Source organism: Nelumbo lutea, chromosome 1 (assembly GCF_056320005.1).
Source record: "Nelumbo lutea isolate HS-2025 chromosome 1, American lotus-T2T, whole genome shotgun sequence".
In the NCBI taxonomy this organism is placed as follows: domain Eukaryota; kingdom Viridiplantae; phylum Streptophyta; class Magnoliopsida; order Proteales; family Nelumbonaceae; genus Nelumbo; species Nelumbo lutea.
In genome coordinates, this window is record NC_142684.1 from 180,584,773 (window position 1) to 180,603,873 (window position 19,101).

A 19,101-nucleotide genomic window follows, 5' to 3' on the forward strand; every position below is an offset into this window, starting at 1 on the left:
AAACAGGTACAACCAAATGTTTTAAGGGGAACAGTGAACAACTCCTCATCTGGGTATAGAAGGGAAAAAGGATATGACATATCAAGAACCCGGGAAGGAACCCGATTAATAAGATATACTGCCGTGAGGATAGCATCACCCCAGAAGCGAATAGGGACATTGGAGGTAAACATAATACTTCTAGCCACCTCCAAGATGTGCCTATTCTTCCTTTCTGCAACCCCATTCTGCTGAGGTGTATGGGGGCAAGTGCTTTGGTGGATAACCCCATGATTAAGAAGGTAAGATGCCAATGGCTTAGCAAAGTATTCCTTTGCATTATCAGATCTAAGAACTTTGATCATGGCATCAATTTGGGTTAGGATCATTTGGTGAAAGGTTTGGGTCAGGGCGAGAACCTCATCTCGTGAACGCATAAGATAAACCCAAGAAAACCGGGTATGGTCATCAACAAATAACAAAAAATATTTGTACCCACCCATAGAAGGGATGTGATATGACCCCCAAACATCCCTATGCACAAGATCAAAAGGATGATTACTCCTTTTATTACTCAATGAATAAGAGTTTCTACAATGTTTAGCAAACTCACAACTTTCACGTTGCAATTGGGACAACTCAACATACTTAAATAAATTAGGAAATTGACTCTTTAAGGATTGAAAAGACAAATGACCCAATCGGTTATGCCAAAGCATAACCGAACTCACACTCTGGGAAACAAGTGACTTCTTATCCATCAACTCTTCCTGGTGAGAACTTTCCCCGAGCAGATAGATCCCATTCGTCTCACGGCCAGTCCCAATCACCTTCTTCGTCTTCAGGTCCTGAAAAACACACCGGTCAGGGAAGAAAGTTATTGAGCAGTTCATGTGTTTGGTAATACTACTGACTGAAAGAAGGTTAGCATCAAGCTTAGGAACATGTAAGACAGAAGACAAGGAGATGGTATCCGATAGCTTGATGTCACCCTTGCCAGAAATGGGGACAAGAGAGCCATCAACAATAAATACTTAATCCCTACCAGAAGATAAATGATAAGTGGTAAACAATGAAGGCAAGCTAGTCATATGGTCGGATGCACCTGAATCAAGTACCTGAGTGTGCGAAAGCATATGTTGCAGGGGCTAATGGTGACTACAGTGGCTGAGCTGAGTTCCCAATTTCTTTTTCCAACTGTATAAGGGCAGCCCGCACTACAGCTAAGGTCTCTAAGAATGTGCCTCTTGTGCTAGACGAGGATGCTGAATCAGTATCCATGGCCACATGAGCATTACCCTTCTTGCTTCTCAACTTTGCCAGGGCCAAATGAGGATGCAGCTTCCAAGATGTTTCTTCTGTGTATTTGGGTTTCTTACAATGCTCACATATCACATAGCTGCTGTTCCCAAAACTGCCTTCGACCTGATTTTTAAACTCAATTTCGGTTAAGAACCAATAGTCTCAAAATTAGGGTTATTACAGTCAAAGAACAGCACTTGGACTATCAATCACAACAAAAAATCAGTATAGAACCAATCTGTATTCACGGTATGTGCATGAAACAGGTATAGCTGATGATCTTAAACCAACTAGCAAGCACAACAGCAACAGTCCGTACAGTTCTCACCCCTTAAGTGTCCGAAAACCCCCCAAAAAATCTGAAAACAGCTTGGAGGCAGGTCTGATATGCTTAGCAGAATTTTGGAGTTTTAATCAGTCCTTAAAGAACACATTTCAGTTGCACATTCCAATCAGTACCGTACAGATAGACTTGCAGTAGGGTTAATATGAAACCCTAAAAGCTGATCAATGCTGAAAAAAAACTTGAGGAGAGCTCCAGGTAAATCGCAAGGTTCAACCTAACATTAGGGCTTGCCGCAAGCTTATTAGGGTTTGCCTCAAGATCACTTTCAAACCCTAGAGTAGGAGAGAAGAACCCTAAGGCAGTTCGGCCCAACAATAGGGTTTGCTGTAAAACCCTAGAGAATAGAAGGGAGAAAACCCTAGAGTGGTTCGTCCACCCTTTTCAGATAGGTCCAACCTATCCTCTCTGATAGTACTTCTCTTAGAAAATAAACAACTTACAAGAAAAAGCTGTTCGCTACCTTCCAAGGTTACCCAAACTCTAGCCTTCTCTGATTCTTCTTGATCACCAACACTCTGCAACCGTGAATCAGTCCACGAACTCTACTTTCTCAGCTTCCAGCCCTACGAGATTCTCATGTGGCCGGCTGGACTAGATTCACATGAGAAATCCTAACCTTGCTCTGATACCAAGTAGATGTTCAAGACTGCTATCAGCCTTGAACCCTAATAGATTTCATGTTCGAAAATAGGAGAAAAGGTATAGAGAAGAGAGGAGAAAGAGTAGAGAGAGAGCAGTAGAATACAAGAATTGAAAGGAAGGACAGAATCTGATTTTTCTGCCGCCACTACCTCTATTTAGTATTTATAGGTTATGCTAATTACATGGAAAGGACAGATCTGCCCTTACTATTTATATAACAAATAGAACAAAATAAAGCTGAAATAAATAACAATTGAAATAACAGATTGACCACCAGTTAACCCTAGGATGACTAGAACACATTCTACCCTACGAACACAGTGGGACCATAGCGGTGGGGCCCACATCGGTGTTCTCTACAGGGTGTATTTAGAGGAGCTGTTGGGAAGATATTTCAGGCATATTGTGTTCTATAAGCAGAGAACATTCTGATTGTCTTGCAGCTTTATCGCTCCTTTAATGGCTGCAAGTGGCATACATCTTTGGATATACCAGATTAGAAGTTTGAGGGGGTTCTCAAGTGGTGGTAGATACATCATAGGGAGGCTTGGTCACCAACCTCGGGTGAATATTTTTTCTTAGGGTGCCAAATATCACAGCTAGTGGTATAGAGACTGCTCCAAAAATACTGTGGGCCTTCTAATGCGGGGTGGGAATAATGAGTTTGTATAGTAAATGAAGTTTCTTTTTGCATTTGCATTTTCTTTATCATTTAATAGATTCTCTTTGACTTGTTACTGACCAAAAGAAAGAGGGAAATAAATTCGGGAATATGCATGTATTACAGACCTTGAAAATGCCAGTCTAGTTCATTGGTTCATTGTTATCTTCAGCACAATCCCTTCTGAGATGCTGGGGCATGTTACGTTAATATGATTCTGGTTGCTGTTGTTGATCATTTTGGGTCTATGAGGTCTATATATTTCCCTTGTGGATTGGTCCTCGTGAAATGATTTTGTGTTAGCATGCTGGTACATATCAAATCATGGTGTTTTTTAATTCCATTATGTCCTACAGATTGCTACTGATGTAGCTGCTCGAGGATTGGATATTCCGGATGTAGAGGTGGTGATCAACTATAGCTTTCCTCTCACTACTGAGGATTATGTCCACAGGATAGGGAGGACTGGTCGGGCGGGTAAGAAGGGTGTCGCTCACACCTTCTTCATGCAGGAAAACAAGGTGATATTTGAATTATGCTGAGCTTCTCGTTTTTAACTCCAATTTTATACTATTTGGAACTTATTTTGAGTTTTTGACTTGCTTTCTTATACAAATTAATATGTATCATTCCAGGGCCTTGCTGGTGAGCTGGTAAATGTCCTCAGAGAAGCTGGGCAGATAGTGCCTGCTGCCCTCATGAAGTTTGGCACTCATGTTAAGAAAAAGGTGTGCATCTGTCAATTTCCCTCTTTTCCATTTTACTAGGAAATCAATTGAATGTGAAAAAAAGTGAAACAGATTTGTAAGCACAGACCTGTTTTTGCAAATCATTCTTAGTTAACCTAGAACTATGCACAAAAAGAAAAGGAAACATTTCTAACCCAAAAGTATTATTGAAATATGTTGATTATAGTCATGGTTTGTGTACTTGATGGAATAATAGTGGAGGGACGGGTAATGTTGGTTTTGACAAGAAACCACAAATTAGCTATATTCCCTAGAAAATTTCTTGACTAAAATAGGGACATCTCATACCTACATGATTTTTCTCATAATTTTTCTTTGTTGACACATCAGCACTGTAATATATAGACTAAAAATGTAGGTGTGTTTGCTTACTGAATGGACAGAAGTGTAAATCCTAGAAGAGATACGAAGGGAAAAAATGCCATACAATGAATAAGATATAAAAAGGGTGTAACAGATTTTTTCCCCTTTTTGTGGGGGAGGGTGGAGTTGAGATGTCTGAGCAATCTTACTTGTTTTCTAATAGGCAAAGGGTTACACCAACAAAAATGGGCCGCAGACATGCATGCATGTCAACATTTATCTGTTCCAGCAAAATAAATTTTAATTGTTATTTTTTCTATGCTTTTAAACCTGTGTAGAATTTTTTTGAGTAGATAACTTGTTTGTTTTTTGAGTACATAAAGTTTAGATATATCTGTTCTGGAAAAAAATTTAGTGATCTTGTTTTCTAACTTTTATAGAAGATTTATGGGTTATATTTTTGTGTTTTGACAGTGTCCTAACTCCTAATTCTGAAAAATAGTACCAAGCAAATATTTTCTACAAGCCTTGTCCTTTTCTATCTAGATGTTATTTGTAAAATCCTTAAGAAGCCCTTTCCACAATCACAAGGTAGAAATCACAGATCATCTTAAAATTTATACATACACCATTAAAACATCCCAAAATACAGATATTACACTTCTGAGTAATGACAATTCTGTATTATAGACTGAACTTAAGGTGTATATGAAGCAATATACGAAGAGGAAATAATTCATAAAAAAAAACGAAGAGGAAATATATGAAGCTACATGAAAAAAAGACATGGACATCCTTCTTCTGATACAAAAATTAACAAGGTAAAGAGTTATTGCAATCCAAAAGAGCTCTTAACACCCCATTGTTTTGCTAGGCCATCAGCGACATGAAAAAAAAGACATTTGGCAAATCTTCCTGTTGGTAGGCTGCAAAATTGAAAACCTTTGCTCCTCAATGTTCCTTTTTCATGATAGACTGCAGTTCTGGCAACAATGGTAATTCATCCTTGGCCAGAGTTACTGTAAAGGCTTAGATGATGATGATCATGGTATGTGGAAAGTAGGCTTGACATCTTAAGGAATAAAAAAGAAGAGAAAATAAAATTATTGAGAAATACAAATTAGAATCAGATTTAGATAAATTGCCACAAGACAACAGGAATTTTCATAAACATCTTTTATGGGAGTAAAAACTCTTGAATCTTGTGATAAATCGAATTGTGTTCTTATTTGTCATGTTGATTTATTTTATGCCTCAAGTATGGGCTTCATATGTATTCACGATCACCTACTTGTGTATGTATTACTTACAGCTCACTAAATATTTTGAACATTCTGAAACAGTCCAATGATGTAAACCTGTTCCTGCTGGGTTTTATCAATGTTTGCATTTGCTGAATGAATTTGGTGATGGATATATGCTATCCCACCTTGAGTCTCCATCTATTTGCTACTCTGATGTCCCTTATATTGTACTGTAGGAATCCAAGTTATATGGTGCACACTTCAAAGAAATTGCAGCTGATGCCCCCAAATCCACAAAGATTAAATTTGACAATTCAGATGAGGAAGATTGACTCCTGAATTACAATAAAGTTTCATTAGGACAGTTTTCTTCAGATAACAATGAGTGGTTTCCATATAATGAGACACACTGCCTTCGTTTGGTCATTACATCTCCAATGGTGCTACTCTGGAGATGAGATTCATTTTGGTAGGTTCTACACGAGTGAACAGAACAGGGAATTTTTCATGAAGGTGACATGCTGGTACGCACTCGAGTTGTGAATGTCCAACAACTATGAGTTCATGGTTCAGTTTTTCTTCTGGCTGACCAATTGTTACAAGCTCTATAGTATATGATGGCAGCATGGTTCTTGGGTAGTTTTTTCAGTCTGACTTCTTAATTTTTTAACATTTTATAGCCAGCAGTAACCAGTAAGCAGTCGTAATAAAACAATGTATGTATTTATTCAGCAATGTCCATTTTTGAATCAGTCTGGAATACTTGAATAGTTAAAACTTATGATTTCACTGGGTGGTAATGCTTTCTCATATGCTGATGTAGTGATGCTCATTTAATGAAAGACTGGGGATTCTAAATTCCAGGCTCCATGCAGTGAAAAATGATGGTCATTTGGTACAGGCCTTGTTTATCATGAGGCGCGTTATAGGCTTGCTACCACGTCACTCTGTTACCTTGGTGCCAAATTCGTTTTATGGTTTTGTACTTTTATATTAAATTGAGTTTCCAATTCAATTTAATAAACTAATAATTTCAAGTTCGGTTCGAATTCAGATTTGCTCCTCACTGAGTGCATCTCACACCAACCCGCAGCCGTGCATTGGGAATATCTTATCTCTCTCCATAAATGATAAAAAATTAAATTTAAAACATGAACTGCATATTGTGCATAGGAAAATAGATTTGTTTAAATTCCAAATCTCAGATAGGTTTAAATTAAGGCAAAGTTTATCATCCAATGCACTTTGCAACAAAAGAAATGATTGGTCGAACATGATGGTAGGTACAATAAAAGATATGATTGGTAGAATATGATGGTGAATGCATTAAATGTAAAATTATATTTGAACTAATGAAAAATAAATAGACTTCAAGTAATTGGTTGACATATTCATTTAGTGTACAATTAATATTAGTGAATCTGTGAATGTACTATAGTTGAATTCTTAAATTAAAATTCTAAATAAGGTTTCATAGTAAATACATACATTATCGTATAATTGTATATAATAAAATCCAATTGTAGCTAATAAAAATAGTAATTTCAGAACTCAATTTGGTCAACAAATGGGCGTCATTTTCAAATTCAATCATTGCAACATAGATATCCAAATCTGCCTTAAACAAAGTATATTTGAAGTTGAATCAGATTAAATCCGATTCATTTCCCTCCTTTCCCAAATCCTGGAATTAATCATTGTAAAAATGTTTTTTTTTTTTTTTAAACAGGCTATCAAAATGTAATTTTCTTACTAATTCCATTGACATGAATGATACATCAACAAAATTGGACTGCTTGTGAAACACTCCAATGCCAAACACCTACTAAGAGAGGGTAATGCTCTATTTAATTGGGAGACCAAAAATGATTTCCCCGCATGAAGCAAATTTGAGCTTCAAAGCAATTGTGAAGTGCTTGAAGCTTGATCGGATGATTCGGGTAAATATCAACAAAATTGTGAAGTGCTTGAAGCTTGATCGGATGATTTCCCCATGAACTTTGATCTCTCCAAAAAGCTCCCCTGACATTTGGGGAAAATATCAGCAACCTGCGATTGGGTTTCTGACAAGAGGGTTGGAAGGCTCAAGCTTGGCGGGAATTGTTGAGAAGAAAGAGTACAGTTACTCCAAGAAAGAAGTGGTTGAAGAAGGGTATTAGTTCTTAGTTAGAAGAGAGAAAATGATTTTCTAACAAAATGGAAAATGCGGGGAGATTTATCAGAAACGTCAGGGGTGATTTAGGAAATTTACCAAAATTTCTATTTTTATTTGTACTCGAGAAATTTTACGCGGTTAAGATTTTCTTTCCGTTTAAGTAATTAATTTCCGGGTTTCTTGTAAATGAAAATGGGTTTTCCAAATTCTTTGGGGTTTGGACAGCCTCTGGACTCTGGGGTGTATATATTAAGGTTTCAATCCCTCTCTGCAGATTTCGCCTTTTTCTTGTAAGTTTTCTGATGATCTATATGTTGTTTCTCTGTTATAAGTGGTGTTTAGCCCTGCTTGAATCTGTTCTTCGTTTCCGCTTCTCTGTTGTTAAAAGTTTTGTCCGTTTTAGTGAAGTGTTCATATTTGGAAGCTTTCATATTACTAGTCTTTTAATTATCTTGAAAGGTTTCAAGTTCAAGATGATTAGCCATATTCGCCTGGATCGAAGCCTGCTTGAACAATCCAAGGAAATGGACTACTCGAAGTTTAGACAGCAACTGAAAGAATCTATCAGGAGGAAGATGAAAAGGGAATCTGCTTCGGCCGATGCTTGTGCAAGAGACGATGGTTATGGATCCTTCTTTGGATCGTCTGAGATTGTTGCTTCTGAAAGAGTAGTCCAGGAGATCAGCATATTGTTGAAAACCCAGAATTCTTCATCCAAGTTTGGTGCATTGGGAAAGCCTGGAGATTCAGTACGTGAGATCAACTTAATGTTGAAAACCCAGAATTCTTCATCCAAGTCTGTTGATTCAGTACGTGAGACCAAACCACCCCAAATCGTTCCTTGCTTGAATACGAAAGTGCAGACGCTCAAGCGTACGCGGGACTATTCTTTTCTGTTCTCTGATGATGATACTTCTGCAGCCCAGTTTCCGTCCGAGAAGCGCTGCAGTTCAGTTTCCTGTGGTGGTGGAAGAGGAGAAACTGCTGCTGTTACAGTTCCAGGCCGTGTGCAGTCGTCAGTTGAAAGGCAAGAAAACAAGACTAAGGTGATATCGAAAAACCCAGTTTCTTCTCCAAAGCCTCGGATAAAACCCCCCAAGCAAAACCCAACTCTTCCTGCAATGCAAGAGCACCGTCGGACGAAGAAGCCTCCGAGAAAACATTCCGATGAAGACGGTGAAGATTGGCATCGGGCTATCACGATGATCAGAAAGATGTTTGGCTACAACCCCAATAAATATTCTAAGTTCGATGATGATGATGAAAGAGACATGGAAACTAGTTTCAGAGACATCCAGAAGGAGGAGAAGAGAAGTGAGAGAATCGGTAAGAAAGAGGATGCAGAAGAGCTTCTTCGAATCCAAAAAGAAGAGAGAAAGGAGAGGTTGAAACGTGAATCAAAGAAGAGCAAGCTAAGCAAGCAATGAACTGAAAATGAAAACATTAGAATGGTGTTTGGTTTTCTTTTAGTTTGACAAGAATCATTGAATCAATATGTTGTTACAGATTCTATCAATCTGATGACACAATAAAATAATGCTAATTGTCGTTACTTGGGATGATTTTTGTTTAATATTACGGCTGTGTTTGGTTTGAAGGAAAAAGTAATTAGAAATACTTGCATTTGCATTCAACTAATAGTCACAACTTTATGTCTCCATTTCTTGTTGAATTCTCTAAAACTAAAGCATTATGATGCATGGAGGAAAGAGACTGTTTAGATTTCAAGGACTGTGAATGAAAGAAGCTAATTAACATGTGTCTCCAATGGACATACTAGGAACTCAACCTATTAAGGTGGTGGTGATCGGTAAAATTGCCGCTTTATAGAAAATGGTGCCATGTAAGAGCCACGTCAGATTTTGAGAAATGCCACCTCACCCATATTCATAAATCCCCAAAATGCTCAACGTTAATTTCCCTTTCCTCTTCCACTCTCTGACTCTCATCTTCGTTTTCACCTCCTTCGAAAGTTTGAATGCATTCGTCGAAAAGTCTACAGAGCAGCGCCTTCGATCCTCTTCGCTGGCGCACACCAACGGAAGTGGAGATATCTCCCTATTCCTCCGGTTGATTCCCAGCTTCATTTTCATGTCCATTGAACATCCTGAAAATACAACGTCTTTGCTGAAAAATCTACACTGCATTTGATCTTCTTCACCGACCCACACCGATGGAAGAGGAGATATATCCCTTCCTTACTTCGATGTATCTTCTGCACCGGACCCAGTCGTACAACGAGCGTAGAAGTATGAGCTATTGTAAATCGAAATAGAGGTATTTGAAATTTCTGCCACATAGGATTTATGTTGAATTCATTTAAAATATTAGTTGGATTCTGATGTAACCGTTTCTGGTCACACTACCTTGATGACCTGTTTGGAGGTGAGCTACCTTGATGAGCTACCTTGAGCTCTGTTGCTCTTTTAGAGGCCTGCAAGGAACCAAATGTTAGAGGACCCAGAGGTGTTACCTGGCGAGGTCATTTCGATGGCTAAGTTAGCACTTAGTAAAGAGAGCTTGAAGAATGATATGAGAGAATGAGAGAGCTATAGAGCAGGGGCTACCACATCTTCCTTCAGCCTCTTGGCCTTTTGGCCTTTTAGCATACCTTTGCCCCTGGAGGGTGAGGTCTTTATATACTAGAGTCCTCGTGGGTTAGGTGGAGCAGTTCCTGGATTTCCGCTGTGATGGGACTTGTTGTGTGTGAGGTGGATGAAATGCCGTCAAACGGTAGTACTGTCCCTTCCCGTTAGAACGGGGAGTTGTGAGCTAATATAGTCGTTAAAAGTCGCAATCCTGTAAAATGCGGGGTACAGTAGTGAGTTCCTTGAGGTTGCCAGGTTGGCGTCTGTGTCCGGCCGCTGGGTTGGTTCCTGGGCCAAGCCGCCAGCTCGTGCCAAGACTAGGTCGCGCTAGGGCCAGGTTGCCAGCTCGTGCCAGGGCTAGGTCGCACTAGGGCCAGGTTTCCAGCTCGTGCCAGGGCCAGGTCGCGCTAGGGACAGGCTGCCAGCTCATGCCAGGGCCAGGTCACGCCAGGGCCAGGCTGCTAGCTCGTGCCAGGGCTAGGTCGCGCCTGGTGGGACACCATCGACTTAGCAAAGGTAGGTTGTTGTCTGGGTGTCACCTAGTTGTTTTGAGGTGCCAGGCTACAAGATGGCGAGCTGCCAGTGGTGAGCTGTCTAGTGGCGAGCTGCCTAGTTGTCAAGAGGCTGCACTTATTTGGCATGAGGTGCCAAGTGTCACAATGTCATTGGAGGGCCAAATCCGCCCTCACCATTTGCCCCCCACTCTCGAGCTGAAAGTAACTCGGCGAAGGGAGTAGATTTCTCCTTTTGGCCCATAATTCGATGAGCTCGTAAGCACTGATTCAGTTTCTTAGGCTTTGAGAGCTGCTTGGAAGTGAGCTGCTCGTAAGGTGTTGAGGTCTCTGCCAGTTCGATACTTTAGCCCTTAGGCTCTGGGAGCGACTTATAGTCCACTCTTGTTGACTTTGTCCATGCCGATGAGGCAGCAGGCTCTTAAGCGCCCATGCCAAGGAGGCGACTGGGACTATCTCGCCCATGCCAAAGAGGTGATTGGTTCTTAAGTGTCCATGCCAAGGAGGCGATTGGGACTTGCTTGCCCATGCCGAAGAGGCGACTAGGTCTTATGTAGTATTGTAACCCTTAGGCTTTTGGAGCGACTTATGGTCCACTCTTGAACTTTGCCCATGCCGAAGAGGCGACTGGGTTTTTCAGCTGTATTGGCCCTTAGGCTTTGGGAGCGACTCATGGTCCACTCCTGAACTTTGCCCATGCCAAAGAGGCAATTGGGTCTTTCAGCAGTATTGGCCCTTAGGCTTTGGGAGCGACTCATAGTCCACTCCTGAATTTTTGCCCATGCCGAAGAGGCGACTAGGTCTTGTTGTAGTGCCGAGGTCTCTGCTTGTGAGGTGCTGAGCTGCCTGTGAGGCGCTGGGCTGACCAGGTGCCGAGTTGGATTGATAAGCTTCATTGCTCTTTAGAGACCTGCAAGGAACTAAATGTCAGAGGATCCGGGGTGGCTAACCCGTCGAGGTCACTCCGATGGATAAGTCAGTACTCTCATAGTAGACTGCGAGCTAGAAATCACAACTTGAGAGATAGAGCTTGCTTACTTGTTTTTGAGGCTGGTGCCTTTTCAGTTCGTCAGTTCGCACTTGGTCCAGGCCGCCACGTCGGCGCCCGTGCCAGGTCGTGCTAGGTCGGTGCATGCCACCGGGGGGGTGCCTTAGAGTTATGAACCGAGAGCTTCAATTTCTTTGAGTTCATAAAAAAAGGAAATTATAAAGAGGGAGCTTCAATTTCTAAAATGGCGAGGACTAAGCTTTCTGGGAGAAGAGGACTTAGCTTTTTGTAGTGTTCCCACAGATGACGCCAAATGATGTAACAGTTTCTGGTCACGTATCATTTTTTCGTGATGTATCAATTTTTTGGCTAAGTACCTCATCACCTCGATTGCTCCCAAGTGGCCTATGACTTAGAGGCTGAAGTGGAGCTCCCTGGTGGCGAGCTACCCAGTGGCGAACTGCCTGGTGGTGAGCTACCTTGATGAGCTGCTTGGAGGTGAGCTACCTTGATGAGCTGCCTGGTGGTGAGCTACCTGGAGGTGAGCTACCTTGATGCTGTTTGGTGATGAGCTACCTTGATGAGCTGGTTGGAGGTGAGCTACCTTGATGAGCTACCTTGAGCTCTGTTTCTCTTTTAGAGGCCTGCAAGGAACCAGATATCAGAGGACCCGGGGATGTTTACCTGGCGAGATCACTCCGATGGTTAAGTTAGCACTTAATAAAGAGAGCTTGAAGAATGATATTAGAGAATGAGAAAGCTAGAGAGTAGGGGTTACCACCTATTCCTTCAGCCTCTTGGCCTTTTGGCCTTTTAGCATACCTTTACCCCTGGGGGGTGAGGTCTTTATATACTGGAGTCCTCGTGGGTTAGGTGGAGCAGTTCTTGGATTCCCGCTATGATGGGACTTGTTGCGTGTTAGGTGGATGAAATGCCATCAAACGGTAATACTGTCCCTTCTCGTCAGAATGGGGAGTTGGTGAGCTAATATATCCGTTACAAGTCACAATCTCGTAAAATGCGGGGTACGGTGGTGAGCTCCTCGTGGTTGTCAAGTTGGCACCTGTGTCAAGCCACCGGGTCGGTGCCTGGGGTAGGCCGCCAGCTCATGCCAAGGCCATGTCGCGCCAGGGCCAGGCTGCCAGCTCTTGCCAGGGCCTGGTCGCACTAGGGACAGGTTGCCAACTCGTGCCAAGGCCAGGTCGCGCTAGGGCCAGGCTGCCAGCTCGTGCCAAGGCCAGGCCGCACCTGGTGGGACACCATCAACTTAGCAAAGGCAGGTTGTTGTCTGGGTGTCACCTAATTGTTCTGAGGTGCTAGGCTACAAGATGGCGAGCTGCCTAGTAGCGAGTTGCCTAGTAGCGAGTTGCCTGTAGCGAGATGCCTGTGGCGAGCTGTCTAGTGGCGAGTTGCCTAGTTGTCAAGAGGCTGTACTTAATTGTCAGGCTGCACTTATTTGGCATGAGGTGTCAGGTGTCACAATGTCATTGGAGGGCCAAATCCGCCCTCATCAGATTCGAATATATGTTCTACATTTGATTTTTCGCGTGGATTGTGCATCTGCTCATGCGTTAATGAAATGAATTGATTGTTCAACCAAGTGGTGTTCGCCCAATGTTATATTGTTCATATTTCTTTCTTCTATTAAATTCTTGTCCAAGGAAGCTAATGTGGAAATCCAGTGAATTCTTTCTTCTATTGAAGTTTTAATGACTAATTTAAGTGGCTCAAATGGAATGAATTATGAAATTTTCATTGATCATATGACCCCAGGCACATGAGTTCTGAAATTTAAGTTAAGTTATACCTTGAAACCACTATCACTACTTTGTTTGGAATTTCTCTATGTGCCTTATCCATAATATGAATTTGTTCAACAATAAAAACCATTTTTACAATTGAATTTATATTTTTCTTATTCCAAGCTATAACAAATGATAATATAGGGGTATTTATATGAATTTGCATTATTTTACTCTATGATAATATGGGAAAATGTGTTCATATATCTTGTGTAATGGTGTTGGAGTTTATTTGTATATTGCATGACATTGTTTATTATATATGCATTAGCGTAGTTCAATTGCTATGGTTAATGGATTTGCTTAGAAGTGTGAATTTATTTTGTATATGGATAATGGATTTTTTGTCGAACTTAAATTTTGAACATGTAGTAAGCTTTTGATAGATATATGGGTAATGTATTTTGTTTAATTCATTTTTCTTGTGGTAAACAAATATATGGGTAATAATCCATTCTCTAGCTTTTAGTTCAACTTGGTGGGTGAATAATTTCAATTGAACCTAAAAACAAATTATTATGCAAAGGTCCTATAATTTTAAAATTTCAATGGGTGGTGGATAACCTTTGGAAACCTAATTTTCTTTGTACTTACCTTTAGAGGTGTCTCTATTCACAACCTCACCTTTATGGGTGCCTCTAATTTGTATCTTCCGTTTAGCACCTTGTAAAGTAAGAGAAGAGGGTTAATTGATGCTATAGCTATAAGTAAAAGTTAGCTTTACGTAAGAAGATGAGATTGGTGAAATACTTCCCTTTGGGTCAGTAACATGATGAATACTAATCCTGCCCCTAGAACATAGCAATATGTCATTTGAATTTTATGTAAATCTACTTTTCCTTCCACTTAATCATTTCCTATTGTATGGATTGATCACCTCCATTGTTTCTACGGGGAAAACGGAATGATAGATAGGGTTAAGCTAACATGATCGCTCCATAAAATCGAACTGAACCAAATTGAATTTGCGGTTTGGTTTGGTTTCACAAATTTATAAAAATGTGGTTTATGATTTATGATTTACGATTTGGTTTTTAAATTTTATAAACCAAACCAAACCATAAATCGTATTAAGATTAATATATAATATAATATATAAATATCGAATTATTAAATTTTTATTTTTATTTTTTAATTTCTCTCTCCTCTTCAATAATTGATACACGATAGTTGATACCTAGCCTTTTTGGCTTTTCCTTTTCCTACCCTTTTCCATTGCAGTTTTCTTCTTAGAGAACACAGAGCACTGGTGATCGGACGACTGAAGCCACGCGAAGGTCCGTCTTTGCGATTGCCATTGTCGTTGCCACTGTTGTAGTGGTAGTTTTACTTTTGCGATTGCAAACACTGGTGATCGAATAGTTGAACGCAATTTTACTTTTGCAGTTTTACTTCGTTGCTGCTGCTGGTTTCGCAATTGCTGTTGGTTGTTGTCGTCGATCAGACCTTCCTTGTCCGTCTTTGCGATTGTGGTAAGCTCTCTTTCTTTTCTTTCTCCCTCTCTCTCTCTCTCTCTTATTCTCATACAACAAAACACTAACTATTCTTGCCAACCCATCGTTGGTCACTCGACCACTGTCGCTGCTCCCGTCTCCCTCTCATGAGTGTAATCTCTCTTCTAACCCTAACAAAACACTTTAAACCAAAACCCTCTTCCTCTATTCTGTTCAACTGAACCCTATCTGTCCTAGGGTTTATGTTTTAATTATATGTTTATTAGTTTATATACGCATGTTTTTAGCTTTAGAAATTTAGAATGTAGATGTTCTATATGAGAATGATTTCTTCAATGTTCAAATTTATTTAATTGATTGTTTTGAATGAGAATGTAGATGTTTTATATGAGAATTTTGGACAAATTAATTTTTTTCCTATACTAGTTTAGCATAGAATGGTGCAAAGTCCCCAAACCTTATTAGAAACCACACCAAACCGTAATAAAACGGTTTGGTTTGGTTTGAGAATTTCCTAAATCGTAATTTACTGGTTTGGTCTGAGAAATTCTCCAAACTGCATCAAATCGGACTGTGAACACTCCTATTTACTTGGCCCATTTGTTACAACCTTGTGGCAGGATGCACACAAATGGCAACGAACAATGCTCACAAAATCTGACTTTTAGCATTGCAAAATTTTATATACATGTAGTTCCCCTTTCCACTTAATCCTATCATTTGGCATGGATTCACCTCCAATGCTTCCAAGAGAATATCATGATGGTAAGTGGGGTTTATTTGACCTGTTTGTCACAACTCCATGGAGGGATATGCACAGATGGCGACAAACGGTGCCTAAAAAATTAGATTAATGATACAAAATTTTATGTAAATTCAGTTCTACTTTCCACTTAATCCTCTCCTTAGCATTGATTCACCCCTAATGATTTAGAGAGGATATCGGGATGGTAAATGGAGTTTACGTGACTTGTTCGTTACAACCCCACAGCGGGACACACATATATGATAGTGGACAATGCTTACAAAATCAGATTAGTGGTGTAAAATTTGGTGTACATCTAGTTTCCCTTTCCACTTAATTTGATTCATTTGCCATGGATTCACCTCCAACGCTTTTGAGAGGATATTGGGTTGGTAAGGGGGTTTGCTTGACCCATTCGTCACAATCCAATGGCTGGATACGCACGAACAACAATGGACAATGCTCACAAAATTTGATTAGCAGTGTAAAATTTGATGTAGATCCAGTTTTTTTTTCCACTTATTCTGATTCCTCTAGCATGGATTCACCAATATTGCTTCTAAGAGGATATCAAGATGGTATGAGAGTTCATTTGATCTGTTTGTCACAAACCTGCTGCGCGATATACAAGAATGGTTGTGGACATACCTATTCATGGGTCGGGTCGGGCCGGGCTCGAGTTGGGCTTTTGTTCTTCATTAATAGAAAATTTTTAGGCCCAAGCCCGAGCTTGACTCGACCAACGGGCCTACAACTTGAGCCTAAGCCCGACCCTCATAAAAGCCCAAAGTTTGGGCTTGAGCCTGAAGCCCGAGAGAGAGGACTCACCACGAGAGAGAGAGAGACGACCTAATTCACTGGTGGCATCGGTGCCTGAGTTCGTTGGTTCCTGGGAGTCTGAGAGTGAATGAAAATTGAGAAAGTGAGAAGATAGAAGATAAAAAGAGGGAAATGGGAAAGATGGAAAAACTTAACGAGAGAGAGAGAGAGAGAGAGAGAGAGAGAGAGAGAGAGAGAGAGCTCACTACCGGAGAGAGATGACCTTCACTAGTGGCGCCAATCACCAGTGCTTAAGTTCACAGAGTGAAAGTTGGGCGCCTGGGTTCGCCGATTCTGAGAGTTTGAGAGTGAGAAGCTACGAATGAGAAGAAAAGTGAGAAGATGGAATGCTGCTAAAAAGAGGGAAATGGGAAAGGGTTAGACAATTTAGGAATTTAGGGTTTAAACTATATAAAAGTTTGGCCAAGCCAGGCTCGGGCCAGGCTTTTTTGACAAATCCCGAGCTTGACCGGAAAAAAAATTGAATCAGGCTTTTAAGCTAGAGGTCAAGCCTACAGGCTAAAAATCATGTTCAAGTCTATCTGGGGGTCGGGCTGGCCCGTCGGGCTACCCGTCCCATGAACATGTCTAGTGGTGGACAACTCTCACAAAATCATATTGCGATGCAAAAATTGACGTTTATCTAGTTCCCTTTCCACTTAATCCTCTCCTATGGAATGGATTACCCTCTAATACTTCCGATAGGATATCAGGAGGGTAAGGAGGTTTACTTGACATGTTCATCACAATCCCACAGTTGGACACATATGTACATTCGGTTCCCTTTCCACTAAATCCTTCTCCTCTTGCATGGATTCACCTCTAATATTTCAGAGAGGATATAAGGAGGGTAAGGGGGGTTAACTTGACCCATTCGTCACTTCCCTGCAGAGGGATAATAAACAGGGATGGTGGCAGGCAATGCTCATAAAATCATATTACCATTGCATTTTTTTTTTGTACATGCAGCTTTCTAATGCTTTCGAGAGGATATTGGGTTGGTAAGGGGGTTTACTTGACCCATTCGTCACAATCCCGTTGCGGGATACACGTGGACGGCGATGGACGATGCTCACAAAATTAGATTAGCAGTGCAAAATTTGACGTGCATCCAGTTCTCCTTTCTACTTAATCTAATTCCTCTAGCATGGGTTCACCTTCCATGCTTTTGAGAAAATATCGGGAGGGTAAGGGGGTTTACTTGACTCATCCATCACAACCCAACTATGCGATACATAAAGGGGTTTATTTGACCCTCTCGTCTTAACCCCACAGTGGGATACATGTAGACAACGGAAAATGACGCTCACAAAATTAGATTAATGGTGCAAAATTTGATGTGCCTCCAATTCCCTAGTAACTAAATCTGATTCCTCTTGTATGGATTCACCTTTAATCAAGGTTTAAATTATTGATACGATACGGCCTGTATTATATGTATCGTATCGGTATAAGGAACGGATGTAGGATACACTATGATTGGCATGATACATGTTCAGTCGTGTGTATCGGCTGATACGCGGCAATGCACACTGATACGAGCATATCTCCAATTAAAAAATATCAATAGTGTGACTCAAACTCAGCCTCAATGCCTAGTCCACCTTTTCTCTAACTTGTTGAACCACTAGGCCGCCTCATAGCTCATGGTGACAAAATAAATAATATATCAAAATTACATTTATATAAAAATTTGATTTTTAATTTTAATAATTTTATATAATTAAAAATATTAATAAAAGAATAATTATTTTAGTACCTAAAATTCATAAATTTGTATATGATATGTATTTTAAAATTTTAATATATTTTTATAAATTATTTATTGATATTTTAATTTACACTAAAGCAACATATTTATTATTTACAAAATATTCAAGAATATAATATTAAATTGAATATATCAAATTCAATAATTTAAGTTTATATCAATAATGATTTTTTATTTAAAAAAAATTATAGAAATAAAAATGTTAACAGTTGTTCCATTATTTCTGTAATTAAAAATTAAAAATTTTCATATGATATGTATCTTAAAAATTTTATTAGATTTGATATATTTAAGTAAAGATTATATAATTTTTATAAATTATCACTTGATATTTTAATTTACAATTTATAATGACATATTTATTATTTATAGTAATAAATATATTGTTTATCAAACATTTCAAAATTTAATATTTAGTTCACATTTTTTGTTAATGTTGAAAAGTAAAAGTAGTAAAATAGTAATATAATAATTGTATATGTTTTGTGTTTTGAACTTTTGATTGATGGATTATCAACAAAATTGTATAATATCTATGCATTTTATTATATTAGTTATAATCTCTCTCTCTCTCTCTCTCTCTCTCTCTCTCTATATATATATATATATATATATATATATATATATATATATATATATATTTCCTAGTGTATCCATGTGTTTTCCTCTCTTTCGTCCATATCCATACGTCTGTAAAGCATATTTGTACTCGTATTTGTATCCAAGTTGTCCGATACGATACCTGATATCGATACTCACAAAATCAAATTAGCGGTGCAGAATTTGACGTACATTAGCTCCCCTTCCTACTTAATCTGATTCCTCTAACACGGATTCACCTCTATTGCTTTTGAAAGGATATTAGGATGGTAAATGCAGTTTATGTGACTCATTTGTCACAACCCTGCGGTGGGACACACAGACGATAGTGGACGACACTCCCAAAATTAAATTGGCGGTGAAATTTTTGATATACATCTAATTCCCCTTTCCACTTAATCTGATTTCTCTAGCTTGGATTCACCTCCTATGCTTTGGAGA

The 19,101-nt window shown here is 39.6% G+C and overlaps 2 protein-coding genes and 1 long non-coding RNA gene across 5 annotated transcripts in view; all 3 read left to right on the forward strand.

The window, feature by feature from the left end:
* Nucleotides 1-6,084, forward strand: part of STRS1 (DEA(D/H)-box RNA helicase family protein) — a 30,298-nt gene extending 24,214 nt beyond the window's left edge. For all 3 annotated transcript variants that reach the window (XM_088961149.1, XM_088961150.1, XM_088961151.1), the window contains exons 12-14: nucleotides 3,287-3,451; nucleotides 3,566-3,658; nucleotides 5,463-6,084. In XM_088961149.1, coding sequence (XP_088817275.1) covers nucleotides 3,287-3,451; nucleotides 3,566-3,658; nucleotides 5,463-5,558 — 354 coding nt within the window. In that variant the 3' untranslated portion in view covers nucleotides 5,559-6,084. The remainder of the gene's footprint in view (nucleotides 1-3,286; nucleotides 3,452-3,565; nucleotides 3,659-5,462) is intronic.
* A 1,531-nt stretch (nucleotides 6,085-7,615) lies between these two features.
* On the forward strand, nucleotides 7,616-8,880 carry LOC148879586 (uncharacterized). The gene has a single exon (XM_088973420.1). It carries the CDS (start codon nucleotides 7,684-7,686, stop codon nucleotides 8,806-8,808), a length of 1,125 nt encoding a protein of 374 aa, XP_088829546.1. The 5' UTR covers nucleotides 7,616-7,683; the 3' UTR covers nucleotides 8,809-8,880.
* Nucleotides 8,881-14,459: 5,579 nt separating this feature from the next.
* On the forward strand, nucleotides 14,460-15,113 carry LOC148879587 (uncharacterized). Its single transcript, XR_016104282.1, has 2 exons — nucleotides 14,460-14,548; nucleotides 14,658-15,113. It is a non-coding gene; the product is annotated as an uncharacterized LOC148879587 (long non-coding RNA).
* Nucleotides 15,114-19,101: the final 3,988 nt, after the last annotated feature.